The 21,814-nt window shown below is 43.0% G+C and overlaps 2 protein-coding genes across 3 annotated transcripts; one reads left to right on the top strand and one right to left on the bottom strand.

Annotated features, from left to right (window-relative positions):
* Positions 1 to 2,153: 2,153 nt before the first annotated feature.
* Positions 2,154 to 11,227, top strand: ash2l (ash2 like, histone lysine methyltransferase complex subunit). 2 transcript variants are annotated; one of them, XM_023412432.2, is made up of 17 exons: positions 2,154 to 2,215; positions 2,979 to 3,045; positions 3,169 to 3,314; positions 3,425 to 3,513; positions 3,613 to 3,707; positions 4,304 to 4,399; positions 4,661 to 4,756; positions 4,866 to 4,941; positions 5,683 to 5,700; positions 7,679 to 7,778; positions 8,207 to 8,424; positions 8,738 to 8,905; positions 9,751 to 9,944; positions 10,031 to 10,123; positions 10,209 to 10,307; positions 10,474 to 10,533; positions 10,617 to 11,227. In XM_023412432.2, exons 1-17 carry the CDS (start codon positions 2,157 to 2,159, stop codon positions 10,722 to 10,724), a joined length of 1,782 nt encoding a protein of 593 aa, XP_023268200.1. In that variant the 5' UTR covers positions 2,154 to 2,156; the 3' UTR covers positions 10,725 to 11,227. The 2 variants fall into 2 exon arrangements, with proteins under 2 accessions (XP_023268200.1, XP_023268201.1); XM_023412433.2 differs by lacking the exon at positions 5,683 to 5,700.
* A 584-nt stretch (positions 11,228 to 11,811) lies between these two features.
* grk5 (G protein-coupled receptor kinase 5) lies at positions 11,812 to 20,478 on the bottom strand. The gene is made up of 16 exons (XM_023412435.2): positions 20,248 to 20,478; positions 19,168 to 19,257; positions 18,955 to 19,067; positions 18,231 to 18,308; positions 18,010 to 18,107; positions 17,833 to 17,925; positions 17,574 to 17,637; positions 15,909 to 16,049; positions 15,383 to 15,573; positions 15,270 to 15,307; positions 14,648 to 14,737; positions 13,553 to 13,761; positions 13,322 to 13,459; positions 12,562 to 12,699; positions 12,334 to 12,465; positions 11,812 to 12,242 (listed from the first exon to the last, which is right to left on the bottom strand). The coding sequence occupies exons 1-16, from the start codon at positions 20,297 to 20,299 to the stop codon at positions 12,150 to 12,152; spliced, it is 1,758 nt and encodes a 585-aa protein (XP_023268203.1). The 5' UTR covers positions 20,300 to 20,478; the 3' UTR covers positions 11,812 to 12,149.
* Between the last annotated feature and the right edge of the window lie 1,336 nt (positions 20,479 to 21,814).

Here is a 21,814-nt window from a genome sequence, read left to right as displayed (position 1 = left end):
TTGTAGAGAAGAAGAAAAAAGTCGTATAAAATGGAAAAACTCAAGAAAATTACAAGTATCTCTAAACTGTGCTTAGATAAAGTATTTACGTAAATGTATTAGTTAATTACATTTCACCACTACAAGGCACTACATCAGTATGATTCTGCAAAATGTACAAAAGTAATGAATATACATTTACATAAATTACAAAATCAGACATTTAGATTTTCACTTAAAGGTGTAGAAATTAACAACAAAATGAACAAATCACTAATAACATTCATATAATTATAACCAACAGAATTCAAAGTCAACTTTTTTTAATTTATTTACCAAACAATCATAAAATCACAAATTTGTCTACAACATACGAACATAGCTTCTGTTCTGAAACTCCGGATTTTGATCAGGAAAAAAAACCTCTATCTAATCTTTATTGATTGATCTGTAAACCAAAATATTCCAGCTGTGGCCTCTTAAAGAAATATTATGTACAATACAGATTCAAATGTGTTCTCACTGTCCACGTCTCCCAAATCCAAAGCTCACATATAAAGTCATGACTCATGTTTCTGTAATGGAGACTTACTGTGTGTCCATGACATTTACAGATCAATGAATCAATATGTTTTACATGTGTGAGAGTTTCTTATTTAAATGAACAATATGACAGATCTGAACTGTGCAGCTGAAGATATAAGCATCATGTAACATACGACTCAGGATCATGTCTTTGTCTGTATGTGCTTAATTCAGCACCTGCAATCGTTTAAAATCCTAGTAAACTTAAAGAAAACAAATCAAGCAAGATAAGAACAATAGAATCAATTATTATTATTTTTTATTATTTTATTATCATCAAGAAAATATGAGGAAAAAGTGACAGTTTCATGAAGACCTGATTCCTTCATAAGGTCCTCTCAGCGTCACAGATGTGTCTCTGCTGCAAGAGGAAAGAGGAGGAGAGAACACGACCATTATCTATATAACAATGGCTAACAGGCATTTACTGCCACACCCAGGGGTGCCCTCAGCGTTCCCGTGCTCTTTTGTGCGATGTCTGCCGGCACACTTGTCTTTGTGCTCAGCTCATCTTCACCGGTGCTGGAACGGCCCCACAAACGTCAGACTTTCAGAAAGTACGTGGGGTGGTCTCACGTCAGCACAAAGCTTTTTTTGTCTCTTTACTCTGTAAACAGTAAAATGGAAAAGGGAAAAGTGAAGGATGCATTTGCACATCCATGAACCAGATCAGGTGCTGGATATAAATGTCAGGGCAGTGATGATTTAAACCCCCTTTAGCCTGGTTTTTGATTCAGATCCTCAGGAGTTTTTGACTGCAAAACCTCCTGCTGCCTTGTCATAGTGACAGTCTGAGATGGATTTTCATTCTTTGGACTCTTTTCTTCAGCCAGAGCCACTGGCTGCTCTCTCTCTGGCGGCCTCTCAGAAATCCCGACCACACATCCATCATTCTGGGAGAAAACTACAAGCTGATTTTCCTACAAATCCACAAAGCAAACCCTGGCTTCCACTGTTACACGTAAACATTATAATCTTCTCAAACCCCAGCACAAGCCTCATCTCCACTTCATCTTCATTTTAACTGAGGAAAACAACACAAGCGGAAACGGACACAAAAGGACATAAAAGGAGTATTTTGTCCACAAATAGTTGATAACCTGTGATAAAAGCAGCCATCCTAACATTCAAGTGAATGGGAATGTGTCTATTTTTTATTGTATTTTATTTTCACCTACGTGATTGTACATAATAATCATATGTTTATGTTTATATATCTTACTTAACTATATATATGTGTGTGTTTCCATTTCTTGTTTTATTTTATTTTATTTTTTCACCTATTTGTTTGCCTTGTAATAGTCATGTTTATTCATCTTTTGTTTAAATAAATATACTGTATATGTAGTGTTTCTATTTTTTAATTTAATTTAATTTAATTTAATTCAATTTAATTTAATTTAATTTATGTATGCACAAACATACTCAGCCAAAATGCTGATTCCAGTACACTGCAGAAAGAGATTTTGATTGTAAAAGAATACATGCAGTTCCCCTGTGAACCTGCGGTGTCGCTGCTGAGCCGAAGCGCGACCGGAAGCTGTTGTCTCAGCCGTGTCTCGCGATGTTTTTTGTTTTCATTGATTTGAAACATGGCGTCTGAAGTAGAGGCGGGTAGCGCTGCTGCAACCGAACCGGAGACCGGAGAAGGGTATGTGTGATTGATGCGAAACAGTTGTATTATCTCGAACGTGTAGGGGTTGACTCTGATTATCCATGAAAATATAAACCACAGAAACGATCTTGTTTTAGCCATAAGAGCCGTTAAAAGCAGACTGGCTAGCTAGCTAGCTAACGTTAGCGATGCACAGACTCACCGACTGAACCATGAAACGTTATAGTTGAGCTGCTCTTTGTAAGAGAAAAAAGGTCTACACAAACAAAACTGACAGTTAAATGTTGCCAGCAAACTTATTTAATCTGCGCATAGTTTAATATTTTGTACAAAAACCTAACGCCAGACTCCGTTTGAATAATGTCAAGTTTAGCAGCACAATGTATTTATAATAGTAACGGGGAGGCAGGTGAGCACAAACACGTTGACATCAGATATATGCTTCTTTATGCCGAGTTATGTTTTGACATTTCACTTTTATAAAAAACAAACAAACAAAATAACCAAATTGAAACTCTGTTGAAAAAAAATGCGATTTTTAAATAGAGAAAGGTTTAGATAAGATGCTAACAGAGCGCCTCTCCTTGTTAAGGGAAAGATAATACCAATATTTTTCATTTTTTAAGTTAAAATGTATAAATTGTCAGGTTCCAACTTTTCAAATGTTTTTGCTGTGTCATACATGATTGTAATCTGAACATTTTTGAGTTGGCTGTTTTACCAGTTGATATGAGCTTAGCTTCTTTATATAGATAGGTAAATGTCTAGTTATCTGATTCATTTCTCTGTTGGCTTTCAGGGATGCTGCATTTGGGGAAATACCCATGAGCATGGATACTGAATCTTCAAATGGCAAAGAGGGAATGGTAACAGTGTTTGATGTTACTATTATAACTTTGTTTTTACTTTGTGTGTTGCGGAGCTGACTTGTTTTGCTCTTCATAGCTTTGCTGCAAACAACCACAAACAAACTGTTTTCTCTGTGACAGGAGACGGCAGGTGAGGGCTCAGAGGCCGCGGACGCTCTGACGGGATCAGGAGATGAGGAGAGTGGGAGGCAGCTGGGGGAGGTGGAGCTGCAGTGTGCTTTGTGTATGAAGTGGTTCACTGCGGACACGTTTGGCATTGACACTGTGTATGTATAGTTGATCTGTTATTCAGCTGATGATCAGTGAAACATCAGCAGTTGTGTGTCTTTACTGACAGTTTTCATGACGTAATCTTTTCCCTTCTCCTCCTCTACAGGACCTGTCTTCCTTTTATGACCAATTATGTGTTTCACTGCAACGTGTGCCACCACAGCGGTAACACATACTTCCTCAGGAAACAAGCAAGTACGTGTTCGACAATAAACAAGTTACACATGAATAAATAAACAAGTTACACATGAAGTTTTCAATCATTCACTAACTGATGCTGCTGTTTGTGTTCAGACCTGAAGGAGATGTGCCTCACAGCCCTGGCAAACCTCACATGGAGATCCAGGACGCAAGACGAGCACCCAAAGACCATGTTCTCTAAAGACAAGGTGCGTGTCGTACAGCTTCACATATGTGCTGGTGCTGATGTGGTCCTGTAAAGCCCAATGGTGCTCTTTTTTAAGACTAAATAGTTAATCAAGACAATAACGGAAGATTAATCAGTAAGGAAAATAATTGTTAGTTACAGCCCCGCTTGGTTTTTAAGATAAAGTCATAAACAGAGGCCAGATTTGTACAAATAGCTAGGAAGTTGTCTCTGTGCATAAATACAGATAAATCCACCATAAAGAGGAAAATTCTGTCGTTTTTACTGTTATGAAATTGATAAAATAATTAGTTTCCTTGAAGGAATTCATTTAGAATTATAAATATGTATAAATGAGAAGGAATTCACAAAAAAGAAATATATACATACTAATTTCCCATTTAAATTGCTATCAGTTACACACCCTCAGGTTGATGCACTTCACTATATTTTCACACATCACAATTCTTATTTCTGCCTGAGAGGGAAACAGCCGGTCGAATTATGCCGATATTAACTTCTAAAGAAGAATACAAACAGTGTGTCGAACATTTGTTGTCATTTGTTTTTTTTCATTTACGCAAATATTTGTCTGTTTTTCTAAATTCTTTGTTGCAGGATATCATACCGTTCATCGACAAGTACTGGGAGTGCATGACGACTCGTCAGAGACCGGGGAAGCTCACCTGGCCCAACAACATAGTGAAGACAATGGTAACGTTGTGGTGCATAGTGGGAAAATACAGACCAGTAGCTGCTTCATATCCGTCATATAAAAACCATTGAGAAGAAATGTTGATGTCTCACTCTTCCCTGCTAGTTGCCTCCTTCCGGTGTTTCTGCGGCTCCAACTTTTGACGCCTTTGTGTAATGAGGCCGTAAAAGAAGCACATCACCACATGGATCAAAAGTAATGTGAGATTAATACTCTTATAGCACAGTAATAACACTTTTGTTTCTTGTTTTATTTTCCAGAGTAAAGAGCGAGATGTTTTTCTGGTGAAGGAACACCCTGACCCCGGCAGTAAAGACCCAGAGGAGGAGTACCCCAAGTTTGGCCTGTTGGACCAGGTATTTACCCCTCAGCTGTTACATATAGCACAGTGTTGGGAGCGTCGGATGTAGAATCCAAAGATCGTCTGTTTACATATCTAATGTATAACTTCTGACTCTTCTGTAGGACCTTGGAAACATCGGACCGTCGTACGACACACAGAAACAGACCACGGCTACTCCCACGGCTGGTGGCCTCAATGGTACGAATATAATGATCAAAATCCAAACTAGAAAGAAATGATAGTTTTTACTTGATGAGAGTTTCACATTCTGTTTCAACAAAGGTATGAGGGTGCTCTCACTCCTGTAGTTTGGTTCATTAGGTAAAAAAGTGATTTATTGGAGCTTTTTATTTCTGGTCTGGTTCATGTTCCTCAGCGCTGCATGGAGCTGAGTGGGGAAATCAAGTTCTGGTGACTCACTGCACTTTACTGAACCTTCATGTGTTCATTTATCTTCCCAGAGAGCTTCTGGAGAAATAACTGCTTATGAATATTATCAGTCAAGACTGCGACTACACATGGTTTATTTTAAATAGTGATAAACAGACAGAAACGAACAAAAGAGGCATTTATCCTGTAATATTAGAAAAGGATAGTTACTATGTTGTTGTGTTTCATGCTGCGTTAAAACACCTGTTTTTACTCCCTGTCACTTTCTGATGGATCAGGGGAAATCTCTGCAGGGTTATACATATAGGTTATAATAATATTAATCTGTATTTATTGAGCACTTTTCAAAATCAATGTTACAAAGTGCTAGTCTGGTTGGTAAGTCCTCACCAGAGTTTGATTGACAGCCCAAAAAAACAGAGACGGTTGATGGAGCTGAACCGAACAGGTCAGGCGTGACAGCACCCAGTTTACCCAGTATAAAGTCCCCACACTGAGAGTAGGAGCTTGACCGTGATGACCCTGGTGACTCTGTGCATTGTGTTCCAGGTGGATCTTCTTTCTCAGGTGACTATGTGGTGTTTTGGCATCTGGAGCTGATCACTGTGTTTCTGTGTCGTAACCCTCTGGATAGAAGTTGGCCCTGAGTTTAGTTTCCAATCAGGAACCCCCCCCCACCCCCAACCCACACACACACACACACACACACACACACACACACACACCTCGAACCAAACTCTAGCCAAACTGATCCTCAGTAAAAACATCTTGTGGGCAACTTCATCCACGTCCAGTCGTAACCTCCCTGTCTGCTCTCTGCATCTGTTTGGTGCCCTCCTCCCAAAAGCTTTACCCCCCCCCCCCCCCCCCCCCCCTTTGATCAGTGAACGTATCTTCCTTGTCTCTGGCTTGCTGCTAATGGATCCTGAAATCCCTAAAAAAAAAATCTCCTCACTGAAATGACTCTCTGCCCTCATCCCCACCTCACAGGTGAGAGCAGAGAGCCATTGTTGATTTTCTGTTGGCTTTCATCCAACACTAATTAGCCTCCTCCTCCTCCTCCACCTGTGTGTTCATATTTAATTATGATAATTCTGTTCAAATTGAACCAAACTCATTAGATGTAGAAGATAACTCCTGAGACTTCCCAGTGGAGCTGAGGACAAAACGGCTTCATGTGATGTTAATGTACCGACTTAACGACTGCAGTCATTAACTAAATCATCCGTGTCAGCGTTAATTAACCAGAGGATGTGGAACAGCTTTGTCTTCCACATGAATTTAATGATTTTAATGTGTTAATTATATTAACAAGCTTCTTTTCTTAAAATATAAACATCATAAGTGAGTTTCCTTTGTGGCGATTGCACAGCCAGGGCTTCGTTTTGGTTTCTGTACCTGGGAACCAGGTGATTATTATTGTTATTATTGTTATTATTAGTTTATTATTAGTATGAATGAAGGATTTTAGACCCTTCTCACGAGGTTTAAACATTATTAAATTTACCAGTGTCAACCTCAGCACTGACAGAACAATGTGGCAGGTTCACACTGACGAGGAATCACGAGAGGCTGATAGTGTTTGGAAGATGCCATGCGAACTAATTCCTGCCTTTATTTGTGCCTGCTGTCTCCCTGTGTGCACACCACACAGCTAATAACCTGCTTTCACTGTGTGTGTGTGTGTGTGCGTGTGTGTGTGCGTGTGTGTGTGCGTGTGTGTGTGTGTGTGTGCGCACGCTCAGTGGCAGTCTTCGAAATCAAAGAAATGGAAGAGGAAAAAGTTTGAAGCTGTAAAGACGCATTAGTAGTGACTGCACCTCCCGGCAGCAGAGTCTTATTTGTCCTCTCGCCTCCCCCTGGAGTTCTGCTGGTCCTTTTATCTTATTATTAAGAACACCTAGATAAAACTGACGCAGTGTAACACAACAGCCCTTCAGTGAAGCCCACCTTCATGAAGGTAGGAGGTGTGTTTTAATATGAGGTCTGCTTTCATTCACAGAAATGTGACGGACAAAATATTAGAAACACTTCTCGGTGTAACGGCAGCGTCCACAACGACCAGAGACACTATAAAAACAACACAATACGAACACCACACACTGAAAACACAACACACTATAAAATGACAGTTAACAGGGCTGTTACACACGGGATGAAGGAACATGTGAAGCGGGAAACTCTGAGTCACCGGCCTGAGGGAGGGGCTTCAGACTCAGAGTGAGGAGGGCGATTAGTGCAGAGCATTAGATACAAGATTTATAAAATAATGACATCATTTTTCTGTCCACATTAAAAACATTCAACTTCGTAAAAAAGAACAAACGTCTAAAATCAGTTTGACCTTCATCAGGACCGATGTGTCCAACTGCATCAGTTCTGACTGACTGTACCTAATAAACTGGTAACAGCGTATATTACCTTTGCCATTGACTGCCTGTGCGTGCGTGTGTCTGTGTTGTGTTTTGTGTGTATTCAGTGTGTAATTTGTGTGTAATCTGGAGTGTTTTTGTTTTGTTTTGTTTTTGTTTTTTATAATTTGAAGGTGCTTTGGCCCCCGGCCCGGGAAAAGGACGAGGAGCCAAACGTAAGCAGCAGCAGCAGCAGGAGGGAACAGCTGCAGGGGCCACGAAGAGAACCCGCAGGTACAGGAGCTGTCAGTCAACACACACACACACACACACACACACACACACACACCTCCCTTGTGATGTAACCTGAGATGAGCCTCCATGTTTTTTTCTGTGAAGTGAAGTGACATTATTAGTTTTCTGTGAGACGTGAGGTATTTTCCTCTTGAGGCGTTGTAGCTTTACGGCTCTGTGTGTAAAATCAGATTTAATTGCTGCGCTCTGGTGCCTGAACTATGTTTGTCATTAAGTGTTGAGACACTATGTGCTGCGAGTGCAGCTTTAATTCCAGCTTTAGTCGAGTGCAGCAGATAGAAAGAAGTTTTTCTAGGTCACTGACGTCTGCAGGCTTCACAGAGGAGGAAGATACAGCAGACACAAAACAAACCTGTCCTCTTCTTCTTCCTCCTCTTCCTCTTCTTCCTCCTCCTCCCTCGTCGCAGCGACCCTCTGTTCTCGGCCCAGCGTCTGCCTCCTCACGGTTACCCGCTGGAGCACCCCTTTAACAAAGATGGCTACCGTTACATCCTGGCAGAACCGGACCCCCACGCCCCAGACCCGGAGAAGCTGGAGCTGGACTGCTGGGCCGGCAAACCCATCCCTGGTGATCTGTACAGGGCCTGTCTGTATGAGAGGGTGCTGCTGGCGTTACATGACAGAGGTACTCACAACCCAGACACACATTTCTTATATTTTCTTCCTTTTTTTGTTAATTTAAGACTTTAAAACATCTGAAAAGTCTTTTTATGAAAGTGAAGCTTGAACCCACGAGAAATCATCATTTGACACTTTCCTGTTGTTTCCACACAAGCAAATTGAAAGTAAAAGTTAAGTTTTAGACGTGTGAATTGTTCTTGTTTCATGGAATTCATAACATTAATGTAAAAAGTGTTGAATCAGATTTCAGGAAGTGTTCGGACACCCTGTTGTTTCTGTGTGCTGTGTAACAAACTGCTGTGTGTTTCACGTGGCAGCGCCTCAGCTGAAGATCTCCGACGACCGTCTGACGGTGACGGGAGAGAAGGGTTACTCCATGGTGCGAGCCTCCCACGGCGTCCGGAAAGGCTCCTGGTACTTCGAGGTCTCTGTCGAGGAAATGCCATCGGAGACGGCGGCCCGGCTCGGCTGGTCTCAACCGCTCGGTCAGTGGAACCTCTGAGCTGTTCGGACTAATGTGTTGATCCAACAATGTTTTTAAAGTTTAATTACTCAGCCAGTGTGTTTACCTGCAGTATATTCAGTTTAGAGAAGCACCGAGTGATGAGCCGCTGCGGACGTTGCTTTATTTTGAATATTTTCACCACTTTATCTTCCTGTCAAACAGACCTTTACTTTGAAAGTACGGTTTGTGAACCATTGAACACAAGCACACCTACTGGAACAGCTGATATGTGGAGTAATACAGTAGTTCAGTGGTTCAGAAACTGTAGTTCCAAATTAAAGGTTTGTTTGACAGGAAGATAACGTGTGAACATTTTCAAAATAAAGCAACTCTTTAACTTTTCTTTGCTCGTGTCGGGAACAGTCGATATGTTTTTGGGTTGTATATGAACGTGACATCTCAGTGACACAAACGTCCTTGTGGACTCACAGATGAACTGATTAGTTTTTGGAGGTCAAAGGTCACTGGCCTCACGAAACACATTTTTTGGCTGTAACACGCTAATTAATATGCTGATTATGACGCAATTTAACACAGAAAATTATGAAGTAATGACATCATAATGTTCTGTGAAAACACTTGAACGCTGTAACTCAGGAACAGAAGGAGAGACTGTGAACATGATTCCTGCAGCTCGGTGGAGGGATACAACCGTGAGGTGGCGATTCTAGTTCAACATGTTTGGCGTCTAGATGAGACTGAGTATGAGGCGCTTGTTTTTTATTCTACAGGATGCAGCTTCTCAGACGAACACAGTCTGGGTGGGTGGGGTCAGCGGAGACTTGTTGAAGTGTTGAAACATTTTCGCCTCTTTTGACATCACAGGTAACCTGCAGGCGCCTCTGGGTTACGACAAGTTCAGCTACTCGTGGCGCAGTAAGAAGGGCACGCGCTTCCACCAGTCCATAGGAAAGCATTATTCCTCCGGGTACGGTCAGGGAGACACGCTGGGCTTCTTCATAGAGCTGCCCGACGGCACAGAGACGGCCAAGGCTCTGCCCGATACGTACAAGGACAAGGTAACAGCTGAGGGATAACGAGGGCTTCGCCGACCCTGCACACGTCGTCGTTCTGACGTCTCTCCTCGAATCTGTTCTGTTCTCAGGCGCTAATCAAGTTCAAGAGCTACCTGTACTTTGAGGAGAAGGACTACGTGGACAAAGCAGAGAAAAGCCTCAAGTCCACCACCCCCAGCAGGGTGAGAGAACCCCCCTCCAGAATAAAATCCCATTATAAAACGTGGCGTTGTCGACTGCTGTTAATTCTCGGATCCTGTTTTTCAGATGATATTCTATAAAAACGGCGTGAGCCAAGGTGTTGCATTTGAAAACCTGTTTGAAGGCATGTACTTCCCTGCAATCTCACTCTACAAGAGCTGCACGGTCAGTACATGAACACCTGTCCTGCTTGTGACTTATGAGGCTTCTTAATTTTCTAAATGTCACTAAATGTTTCCTCTTCTCTCTCTCTCTCTCTGTCTCTCTGTCTCTGTGTCTCTCTCTCTCTGTCTCTCTCCCTCTCTCTCTCTCTCCCTCTCCCTCTCTTCAGGTGTCAGTTAATTTCGGGCCACATTTCAAACACCCTCCGAAGGACGTCAAGTTCCAGCCGGTGAGAGCTTGAGTATAGATTCACTTCCTGTCACAGATGACTTGACAAACCTCACTCTAACATCTGCTTTCCCTCCCTTCCAGATGAGCGACATGGGCTGGGGAGCCGTGATCGAGCACACGCTGGCTGATATGCTGTACCACGTGGAGACGGAGGTGGACGGACGACGCAGCCCTCCGTGGGAAGGATGAACGCGGCTTGAATCAGTACGCACACGCCCGCCAGTAAAAACACCGTTCCTCCTTCAGACAGTGAAATGAAAACACAACACGCTGCAGTAAAAACCTCTCGGTCCACGGCTGATTCTGACTCCTGCGATATTAGTATTTCCTGACAGGAAGTTAAAACCTAATGAATCCTTTAAAGGACGGCTGCGTATCATCATTTGACTTCCCACCCTGAACATTTAACAACTGAATCAGCTCATTTTTGGTGCTCTGCTTTGAAATGTGTATATTTTGAAGTTATTGTTCTGTAGAGAACCTGACAGGACGTCCGGTCGTGTTCTGCCTCTGATGTTCTGCGTAGAGTTGCGGCCAATCGAACCCACTTCAACATTTCTGTAGACAACAGTTGATCCTCCACTCTTTAGTGTGTTCTGTCTTTTTTCTAATTTTATTTGTTTTACAACATGTCTTGGTTATTTACTGTTTTATACTCTGGGTTAAATAAAAAAAAATGCTACACGGACAAAGTTGAACTCATTAATGAAAGATTCATGTGTGTGACATTAATTAGTAGTATAGTAGTAAAAATAAAATTAGTAAAATAAAAGTATGGAGTATAATAGATGTAAGGATTTAAGAACCAAAAACCATCTCAGTGTTTTACATCTCCTCTCTCAGGCTTATCTCTGCAGCTCTAGTAACAACAGGTCTGTGAGCCAATCAGAAGAGAGGAGGCTCTGAGCCTCTCTTCTGATTGGCTGACTGTTTTCTGACTGATCCAATAAAAATAAAGCAGATTTCAGGTAAAAACTCTCAGAGAAACCAAATCCTGCAAGGTTTGGATGGTGGGTCCAGGTGGGCGGGGCTTGGTGACTGCTTTGTTGTGACATCACAAAGTTCCAGAAGTCCTGACGGCTGGTTTTAAGGCTCAGTTTCTGAATACAGGCTGTGTGCATTTCTCTGTGGACTGAGGCTTTGATACTTTCACAGTATTAATATAGAACCTATATTCTATACACTACGGCAGGTTATGGTCATTGTGTGACGTGAATTGTGAGCAGTTGCATATTTGTTTTATTTAAAGGATTTCAGACGCCGACAAAAGCAGAAATTAGAGAAGACAATCTTAATATTTATTAACAGATACAAAGTTTTTTTGGAATCGCTGGATTAAAAACACGGTTTATTTATGGCTCATACGGCTGGTGAAATTAGTTGCAGTATCTTCATGTTTCAAGCATTTTGTATCAACATTCAAGGACTTCAACGAAAAGCTAGCTGTCTTTAAAATGGATGGAAATGAGAGTTGGTGCGTGTGTGTAACTGACAGTAAAATGAAACAAGTGCTATAACATGGAGAAGAGTACAAACACAGGTCCGCCTCCGTTGTCCTTGGCAGCTACAGTGGATGGATGCTGGTTGTTTTTAGTGTCTGTGCTGTGACGGTGTTCAGAGCGCGGTGCTGAGCAGTCCTGACTTCATGTAGGTTTCACTGGACACCAAACCCTGTCTGCTGTCGTCTGATGAGTCTGCAGGTTGCTGCTGCAGGAGAGCGAGCAGAGAAACGTTTCAGGCTTTCATGCAGCTGTAAAGAAACAGTGACAGTGTTGGCAGCAGTGGACTGTGTTCTTACATGTCGGCGGAAGATTCGGTCCAGCAGGCTGCGTTTGGGGTTCTCGGGGGTCTGGGACCAGTCCAGGTCTGGGGATCGAGACCCGACGGGGCCAAAAATATTCAGCTCCCTGAAACATCCCATCTCTATCATCTACAGGGGAGAGAGAGTCAGATGTTAAGGCTGTTGTTTCTTTCAGGGCAGGTGATGTAACCTGTAACAGGTGATGTAACCTGTGAGTGGCCACACCTCATTTTGCCAGCTGTTAGGAACGCTGCCCGTGTTGAACTTGGAGTAGAAGTTGCTGTCGGTGTCGTCCAGGACGACGCCCTTCACGGTGGAGAACTCCTCGATGTCCTGCACATCACTGCAGTACACCTGTCTGGGCTGGAGCAGGAAGCGCAGACCCAGAGCCACTTTATCACAACGTATGGTTTCTCAACGGAGCATTGTTATGGATTATATTATCATTATTATGTATATCAAAGTGCAAATTAGCTCCGCCTCAAACAGCTACAACATTAAAATGCTGGAAAACCACATTTTATAAAAAGTTTATGAGCCAATAAATCTACAGTTTCTACAGTAATTTAAAAGAGAAATGTTAATCTGCAGAGTTCACAAACTGACACAAAGCAGCTCATGTTAAAGGATTCAGACCAGTTTCAAAGAAGAACTGGATTTCTAATTAATGACTTATTATGACCAATCTATACAGACTAATTAAATGAGTTATTAGCTATTGATTAACAAGCTTGAAAGGTTTAGATGTGGCCGTTCATTCAAGGATGTTTCTCTGGAAATCAACATCTGCTCACAGACAGAACTGTCTATTGTTCCTGTATGATTAGGACCAAATTATATAATAATAATTATTATTATTATTATTTTTCTCAAGAAAAATCTTCTCAATTATTAGAAAATGAACCAGAAAGATAAAATGTTACATCCCTCATCCATCCAAATCTTCTTAAAACTATAATAGTTGGTAAATCGTTGGGTTTCTTACATCAGGTTTAAACGGCGGCTCGACGAGTCCCGCCTCCAACATCCTGAAGTTGATCTGCTGGAAGAACGGATGTGACTGTACCTCTCCCCCCTTTGCGCCCTGACAGCCCAGCCTCAGCTGCGGGTCTTTAGTCAGCAGCTACAACAGGAAATAAAACCTGTTAATGTCTCAGGTAAAAGAAAGACGTATCGCGTATGTGAAAGTTTCCTGCTGTGATTCCTACGAACTCACCGAGGAGCAGAGGGCTTTCACCTCCTTGTAGAACTTGTCGTTGTATACCTCCTGCTCCGTATGAATCCTCCTCTCCATCTCTGTGGGGTGAGGATGTTCTCCTCGCACCCTGAACGGCGGTTTCCCTGCCGTCATTTCATAAATGAGACAGCCGAGGCCCCACCAGTCTGCGCTCATCCCGTAGTAGTCGTGGCTGATCACCTCGGGGGCTGAAATCAGGACGTCAGTGCTTGAAGATTTTGTTATGTACTTGTAGATATAGTTTGTTTGTTTTATGGCGTGTGCGTGTGCAGATGATCTTTAGTCGTGCAGGTTTACGTCCCATCAAACACCAGTTTTTTTGTATTTCCCATGAGGCCCCAGTAACAGTAATCTGGGTCAGCAGCTCAGTGAATCCACCACTTTAGTCCAAACTGTAAATAATGTCTCTACAACTAGTGGAAGGATTTGAATCCTAATGTTGGAACTGTGCAGAAAGAACAAGTCGTAGATAGTTCATGACTTAGTCTTAACCAAACCTCCAACATCTAATTCTTTCTAATCATCAGCAAAAGCAAATGAAATGATTGTGTGTTTCCATCCTCTGCTGTAATGTGAATATATACACGTTCGGTTACAGTCTCTTCATTGGTCCGTTCACTTTTTCACTTCCTGTATTGATTTGAGAAGAATTCACACGAGTCAACGAGACTATAAATACGCCAGTGTCTGCAGCCAGCTGGATTAACTTCAACTGCGACAACGTCACAGCAACAACAACCTCCTCAGACAAAGTATTTATATCACATGCTTCATGTACGTCGTCATTTATTCTGGGAATGTTTCCATTACACTCTGTCATCACATTTCTTTTCATCAATACAACTTTTCCATCTCGACGTGCAGAAACTTTAGTGATTTTCCACAGTTTTATGGATAAAACATGTGGATGGAAACACACTGAGGAAAGTCAACAAAATAAGACATAAGAGTTCAACCTGCAGACTTCCTGTGCAGCTCTCTGACGGCTGCCACGCTGCTTTACACCCTCTGGCCGATTCCTGCATTTACTGCCCCCATAGAAAAACTAATAATGTGAGTCACATACATACATACCCATATATCCGTGCGTGCCCACCCTGCCTCGCACCAGACTCCCCTCAGACAGCCTCACGGCCAGGCCCAGGTCCGAGATGCGGATGTGTCCTTGGGGGAACAAAAACAAAAGAGAAGAATCCACTGAACTGGTTTTGTGGTTGAGATTTCTTGCTGTTATGACGCACTTTCCCTTTTCTTCCTTATCAATTCCCCCCCCCCCCCCCCCCCCAGTTGTGGTTTTTGGCACCAGTACAGGAAGTGTGTGTTGAGCACTGGGACCGGGGCTTTGTAGTAACACTCAGACATGTTAAACAGGTGGTTCCAAGAACAAAACAGGTGCAGAGGTTTCTTAAAATAGACTCCACCACACCTGACTCCCACAGGCTTTCGCTTCCTCAACCCGCCTTTTGTTTGTATCCATGTCAAAATACCATCAGCGCTGCTTCCTCCTCGAGAACAGGTATGTGAGGAATGAATCTGATTGGCTGACGCATTGTTTGGCTGAACTCAATCTAGTCAAATTTTAGAGCTAAAAATATCCTCGTCAGAAGCTGCTGTTACAGATGTCATCAGGTTCTGTGACAGAACAGAACCAGCTGCTCATTGTTCACTCATCACCGGTAATTGCGGAGCTACGTACCGTGGTCGTCCAGCAGGATGTTTTCTGGTTTCAGATCCCTGGAACATCAAACACAACATTAGATTCTGTTCCAGGAGAGTAAAGATGTGATGTCACATGTTTCCGGTACTGACCTGTACAGTATCGACTTCTGGTGCAGGTGGATCAAACCGCAGCAGACCTCTGCGGCGTAGAAACGGACCCTGCCTCTCTCCAGGCCCGGCACGCCGATGTTGTAGATGTGAAAACTCAAGTCGCCGCCGCTCATCATGGTCAGCACCATGCAGAGCGCGTGCTTGGTCTCATAGGCGTACGCCAGATTCACCTTGACACAGAGGGACGAAGTTTAAAGCTTATTACTAGTATATATATTAGTAAATAGTTTATATCACAATTTAAAACTTTAAAATTCACTTAGTAAAACATGAGCAGCAGATAAACATTTAGTTAATTGATTATATCACAATTTAATGGAGTTGTGCAGAGATACAAGGACATTTTAAGAGTTTAAAATGATTATTATTATATTGTTTAAGCAGCAGTTTCCACGGACAGGTGTGCACAGGAGGAGGAGTCAGAGCTGTTAACGAACACCTCAGTAAACACTTAGATCTGCTGACCCTCACATCACAGTGTGATATAAACCGCTGTAAGTCTCACCACAAATCGACTGTCCAGCCCCTCCAGTATCTGTTTCTCATTCAGAGCCATGGCCTCTCCCCGCCTCCTCTTCACGTGGGTCTTCTCCAGCTTTTTGCAGGCGTACATCATCCCTGTGGCTCGCACCTGACAAGCCCACACCTGGAGGCGAGACGCAAGGTGAGCAAAGACACTCCAACAGACCGGGTGACTGAAAGCTGAGTGTGTGCAGAGCAACACACACACACACAGCAAATGAATTGTTAAATTTAAAAGAGTTTAAGTTTTGCATTTCCATTAAAGTTTGAAGAGACAGATTTAAAAAGACGAAGCAGCAGAGGCCGAGATGTCCAGACCTTTATTCTGTAACATGGGACAAGCTCCAACAAATACTGGATGATGGAGAGATAGAGAGATAGGTAGATAGGTAGATATGTAGGTAGGGAGATATAGATAGAATATTCTGAATGTTTTAAACTAAATGATCTTAAAAAACTCCTTTTAATTCCTTTTTTTCTCATATTAAGGCCAAAGCCAATAAGAGGAACTTTTTTGTTTCCTGTCTCAGGCTGATTGCATGTTGGCAGATCACCTCCATCAAATAAACAGCTGGTTAGGACAGGAAGAATTACACGGAGCGAGTCAGAGACAGGCGTTTAAACGGGGTCTCTCTCCTTCCTGCATGCAGCAGCAGCTGGAGCAGCAGCTGGAGCAGCAGCAGCTGGAGCAGCAGCTGGAGCAGCAGCTGGAGCAGCAGCAGCTGGAGCAGCAGCTGGAGCAGGAGCAGCAGCAGCAGCTGGAGCAGCAGCAGCTGGAGCAGCAGCAGCAGCAGCAACAGCTGGAGCAGCAGCAGCTGGAGCAGCAGCAGCTGGAGCAGCAGCAGCAGCAGCAGCAGCTGCAGCAGCAGCTGGAGCAGCAGCAGCAGCAGCTGGAGCAGGAGCAGCAGCAGCTGGAGCAGCAGCAGCAGCAGCAGCTGGAGCAGGAGCAGCAGCAGCTGGAGCAGCAGCAGCTGGAGCAGCAGCAGCTGGAGCAGGAGCAGCAGCAGCAGCAGCAGCAGCAGCAGCAACAGCTGGAGCAGCAGCAGCAGCAGCAGCTGGAGCAGCAGCAGCTGGAGCAGCAGCAGCAGCTGGAGCAGCAGCAGCAGCAGCAGCTGGAGCAGCAGCAGCAGCTGGAGCAGCAGCAGCAGCAGCAGCAACAGCTGGAGCAGCAGCAGCAGCTGGAGCAGCAGCAGCAGCAGCAGCTTGTTAACCAGCTAAGAGGAGAACAGATGTTGGATGCAGCTGTACAGGTTGTAATGCTGCGTTACTGACTGGTTACAAGAAGCTGAAAATAGGGGAATGAAATGTGTGTGAAATGAAGCTGTCGGTATGCAGCCCTGCAGGTCCTTTTGCTTTTATTCGCTCAGGTTTTGCGATATCGATCTCTGACAACAGATTTAACAGGAACAACTTTCATCTGAAGAAACCTGAGTTTCTATAACAACAGTAGTAAACACTAAATAAAATCCCCCTCCTCTCCAAAGTCGCGTGAGTGAAGATGAAACCAAAACCATCTGTGTTTGAAGTTGCCATCAGGTGTAAATGAGAATATGTGTTTTTTATCTTTTATTATTTTGGTGAATTGACTCTTACAGTAATGTCCATAAGAAACTGGTGTTGTCACTGATGTGATGTGCTGCAGTCTTACCTCTCCAAACCCTCCTTTCCCCAGCAGTCTGTACTGTCTGAACGTCTGCTTGCTGATTGGCTGCCTTCAAGAGAAAGAGGTTGTTTTCATTCTCAGTGGGTCTTTTTTTTTCCCTCCAATACAAATCTGTGAGCTAAATGTGGCACAGAGTCAACAGTAATTGCAGTGGAGTGTATTATGTACAAGCAGATAAACCAGCTACTCAACCAACCGCTGATCTGTCACACGGTGTGTTTCCTCAGAACACACACATACTGACCTCTCCAACATCTTCCACTGCAGGAAACGGTCAAAGAACATGCTCTCCTGGTACAGGACGAAGGGCTCTCCGCAGAGGTATCTATGCAGGTCTCTGCTCCCATTAAATACAGAGGTTACACATTATTCCCCGCAAACATATGCACACAGTAGGAGGAGTGTGGAGGGTTGCACTTACTCCCTGCAGTCATGAAAGACGTCGCCACAGGGATTGAGCTCCAGACTCTGGATGCAGCTCTGTTCATGCCTCAGCACGATGGAGACGCGCTGATTGGACTGAGGAAACATGGATGAGTTAGAGTTAAAACAGCAGCATTTATTACTGCATGATCCAAAGATTCATAAACATGAATATTTGTGAAGAAGCGAAGACGTGTGTTTGGACTGTAGTTGTCAGACCTGATTCATGAGGAATCTCTGAATGATGCTGAAGCCAAAATCCCTCCGCTCCTCGTCCGACTTTGTCTCAAAAGTGTCCTAAAGGAGACAAAGAGGAAACACATCCACATGTTACAGTTTCGCACTGACCACATCCTGCGTACTGAGACCTCAGGCTCAGAAACCTGCATGTTTGACTAATATCAGACGTTTAATTACTAAAGCCAAATATACAGCAGCTATTACATGTTCACTGCAAAGAAACATGTCTGTTCTTTAACTTTGTCCTGCTAATTATCACCGTACTTCATCCAGATGTTGGCCACTCTGTCATAGTTTTTCCTTTGTTGTTAATTTGATTACACAGACTTCTGCTCCTCAATATAATTTAAAGGTTTCGTACAGTATAAAGGTAGATGTCCGTTTTATTTTTGTAAAATGAACCAGTGTTTCCTGTGACCATTAGTTGCTCCTTTATCATTTTTTTCTAATCATTTCCTTCTACTTCTTCCCGCTCCCTGCTCGTATTGTGTTACACACTGAGAACACAGTGTGACTGAACTCCATTCAAAAGCTTTTCCCACCGTTTCTCCCACAGTTGATCTGCTGCTTCGTCATCTTTAATACTTCTTTGTGTGTTTCTTCTAATTGTTTACTGCACTTTGACTTTTTTTTTTAGCTTTAAGTTGCTTTGCTTTTCTTATAGTAGGAATCCTATGAATCATTTTTTCAGTTTTGATTGTACCAAAGCATCCTGGAGGGAAATGTAGTTCTGCAGGTCGGGACGACTCCGACAGAAGAGCTGGAACAGCTTCTTGCCGATGGGCTGCTGCACACACAGACTGTGGTAGTCTCGTTCTGACGGAGGAGTTAAAACATGATGTGAAATCACATGACGAACCACATCATCTAATGACTTCAAATTAAAACACACCCTTACACACACACACACACACACCTATGTTCATGGCCAGGTCCACACACTGACTGATGTGAGGAAAGCGAAGCATCTCTCTCCATTTGCATCTCCGGCCTTTGCTCCCTCCGCCTGCAGGGTCAGACAGACAGACAGACAGACAGACAGACAGACAGACAGACAGACAGACAGACAGACAGACAGACAGACAGACAGACAGACAGACAAACAAACAAACAAACAGGGGGAATAAACCCTTATAGGTTGTAATGTTGCAGAAATACATGACCAAGAGGGATGATGAAAGACTGACACGTCTATCAGCAGGATGTCATGCACACATGCACGCGTACATGCGCGTCCGGCCCGTCAGGTTTCAGACTACAGTGAATGAACTATTAATAGCTGTGGAGCAGGTAGGTAAAGCCTGTGGGACCACATTACTCTGCAACTTACTTTCAAACTTAAATAGCCACACTGCTGCTTGAAGATTACATCTGATGTTCCCCTTCACACAGTTTTACCAACTCACACGTAACAGCACATTGTTTCAGGGAGATTTTAGTTCTTCACTTTACTAAGAACTGATAAGTTTCTAATCTGTGCTGTGAGTGGCTCTGCTCTGTTCAAACAGCCCCGGAGGGTAAATTCACTGAGGGTAAATTCACTGAGGGTAAACAGTGACTAAACTCTGAGACAGAATAAAACCAGTGTTGGCATGGATTCATAAGAGATGTCTAAGGAGCTCATCAATCAGTGCACTTGATTTATCTGATTGGTTTTTTTTTATCAGTTTCATCATTCATCATCTGTCAACACCTCATTGTTTACGGAAGTCTTCAGATCACCCGACCAAAACACGACTGGAGAATCAGCTTCACCTGTGATCCTGACAAACTTTATTCAATGAAGTGTGGAAGGAAAATTTCCAAATTCAAAGTCCAGAAACCGTCTGTGTTATTGATGTAAAACCACATGCTCCACATGTATTGATAATAACAGGCAGCTCATCCTTTGACATCCTGCTACTTGTCATTTTGTCACATTGGCTCATTAAAAGAACTGAGAAAATTAAGTTTCACAAACATTTCTGACATAAATTCATGAGAAATCATCTCTTACCTTCCCTGGCTTTAACCAGAGCACTATTTGCCACCATGCTTTCAATCTCCATGGAAGGCTTTGTGTCTGTTCCAAAAGTTGCCCCTGTCTATTTGTCCCAAAACAGCAACCCACACATCCAGTCTTCATGCACTGACTGTAATAGAAGCCACAGCTCATCGGCAGCCACAACAAGCAGCAGCAGTCCAGTCGGTTGAGTTGCAGTCGGTGGTGAGGTGTGTCTAACCTGCAGCGCCTGTGACTCACTAATGAATGGAGATGCAGGTGTTTGTACTTTTTGTGTGACAGTGTTCGCTGGGACGCGACACGTCACAGAGGCGGAACGAACATCGCTCATCACCCAGATGTGAGGATAAACAGCCTTTTTTAATTCAATGTTTCTGCTAGGTATGTCGATTTTTCTATCTTTATATAAAGAAATTTAATTGAATTTTATTGAATTTTATTCTATTCGTTGTTCATTTTTATTTTCTGCCCAGCTGCTGTAAATGTAATAAATTGATTAATGAAATACTGTAGTGTACAATTACAATCAACTATTTAAAATCAATAAATAGTTGTGGATGAAGTTAAAGCTGAATTTCACTGTCATATGTAAATTTGCTTAATAAAAAGAAGTAGTTGAATCAACAGCAACAGAATCTTTAGTAACAAGTATAATCATTATTCATCATGAGTACAGTACATAGAGCTGCCCCCCCATTTTCATTAGCGCTAGCATTAGCAGCTAGCTTGCTGGCTATGTTAATTGATGAATGAATTTAACAATTTATAAGATAATTTAAATAGTACAATGTAAAAACTTTCTAAATGCACTGAATGTCTAACTGAACAGCCATCTCTAGTTTTCTTTCCCACCAGGAAGTTTCTCTAGGATGAGGTGTAATTCAGGCAGTTTGTTCTGACAGCTGCTTTAACACCATTACTGTGTGTGCACTAAATTCACACACAAATATTAACATTAACATTTGAAACCTCTCTCTCCCTCCAGGTGACAAAGAAGCTGCTGGTGCTGCCGGGGTCAGCCTTCCAGTTTCCACCTTCACCACTTCAGCCCAGGTACATGCGTTTGTCTGTATTATCATTTCCTGCAAACATAAAATTCATTTTTGATCCAAAACCTTTTTCCTCAAGCCAGTAACAAGTACTTCCAAGCTCCTGGCAACACCTGCCAGACAGAGCAGGAGGAAGAGCGAGTTGTCTTCCCTCCCAGAGACCAGGAGAGGCAGCCCAGGTGACAGTTTATCAGATCTATATTAACACACACTGCTCTCTGATTATCTTTCAGCTGTCTTCTTGGACTGAACCTGGGCCCTGCAAACTGGGCCAGTGTCGGCCGCCTGGTGGAGGCTCTGCGTCTTCACCCGGTGGCCACGTGGTCCAGAGGGAGCGTGAGGACTCGCTGGTCATTATGTGGCGTCAGAGAGGCAGGACTGGCCCCAGGTTGATGGCTCAGACCAACATCCAGCTCTTTGAATTGAATTGAGACTCAGTGGTAAGAGTTTGTCATAAAGTAGAAGGTAGAAAAAAGGAAAAATGAAAATACCTCATTGTATTGAATAGTGTA

The sequence above is a fragment of the Seriola lalandi genome, unplaced genomic scaffold (assembly GCF_002814215.2).
Source record: "Seriola lalandi dorsalis isolate HSWRI2012SDOR001 ecotype SW California unplaced genomic scaffold, Sedor1 jcf7180002054480, whole genome shotgun sequence".
Classification (NCBI taxonomy): Eukaryota; Metazoa; Chordata; class Actinopteri; order Carangiformes; family Carangidae; genus Seriola; species Seriola lalandi.
The sequence above is the reverse complement of the archived record's forward strand: the minus strand, read 5'-3'. Positions and strand labels throughout refer to the sequence as shown.

Excerpts from the sequence above, each read along its gene's own strand:
- ash2l (XM_023412432.2), top strand. The coding sequence starts at position 2,157 with ATGGCGTCTGAAGTAGAGGCGGGTAGCGCTGCTGCAACCGAACCGGAG. Across the intron at positions 4,400-4,660 it reads ACAACATAGTGAAGACAATG|AGTAAAGAGCGAGATGTTTT; the intron begins GTAACGTTGTGG and ends TTTATTTTCCAG. Across the intron at positions 10,124-10,208 it reads AGTCCACCACCCCCAGCAGG|ATGATATTCTATAAAAACGG; the intron begins GTGAGAGAACCC and ends CCTGTTTTTCAG.
- grk5 (XM_023412435.2), bottom strand. The coding sequence starts at position 20,299 with ATGGAGATTGAAAGCATGGTGGCAAATAGTGCTCTGGTTAAAGCCAGG. Across the intron at positions 17,638-17,832 it reads CAGTGGAAGATGTTGGAGAG|GCAGCCAATCAGCAAGCAGA; the intron begins GTCAGTATGTGT and ends TTTCTCTTGAAG. Across the intron at positions 13,460-13,552 it reads TGAAAGCCCTCTGCTCCTCG|CTGCTGACTAAAGACCCGCA; the intron begins GTGAGTTCGTAG and ends TTCCTGTTGTAG.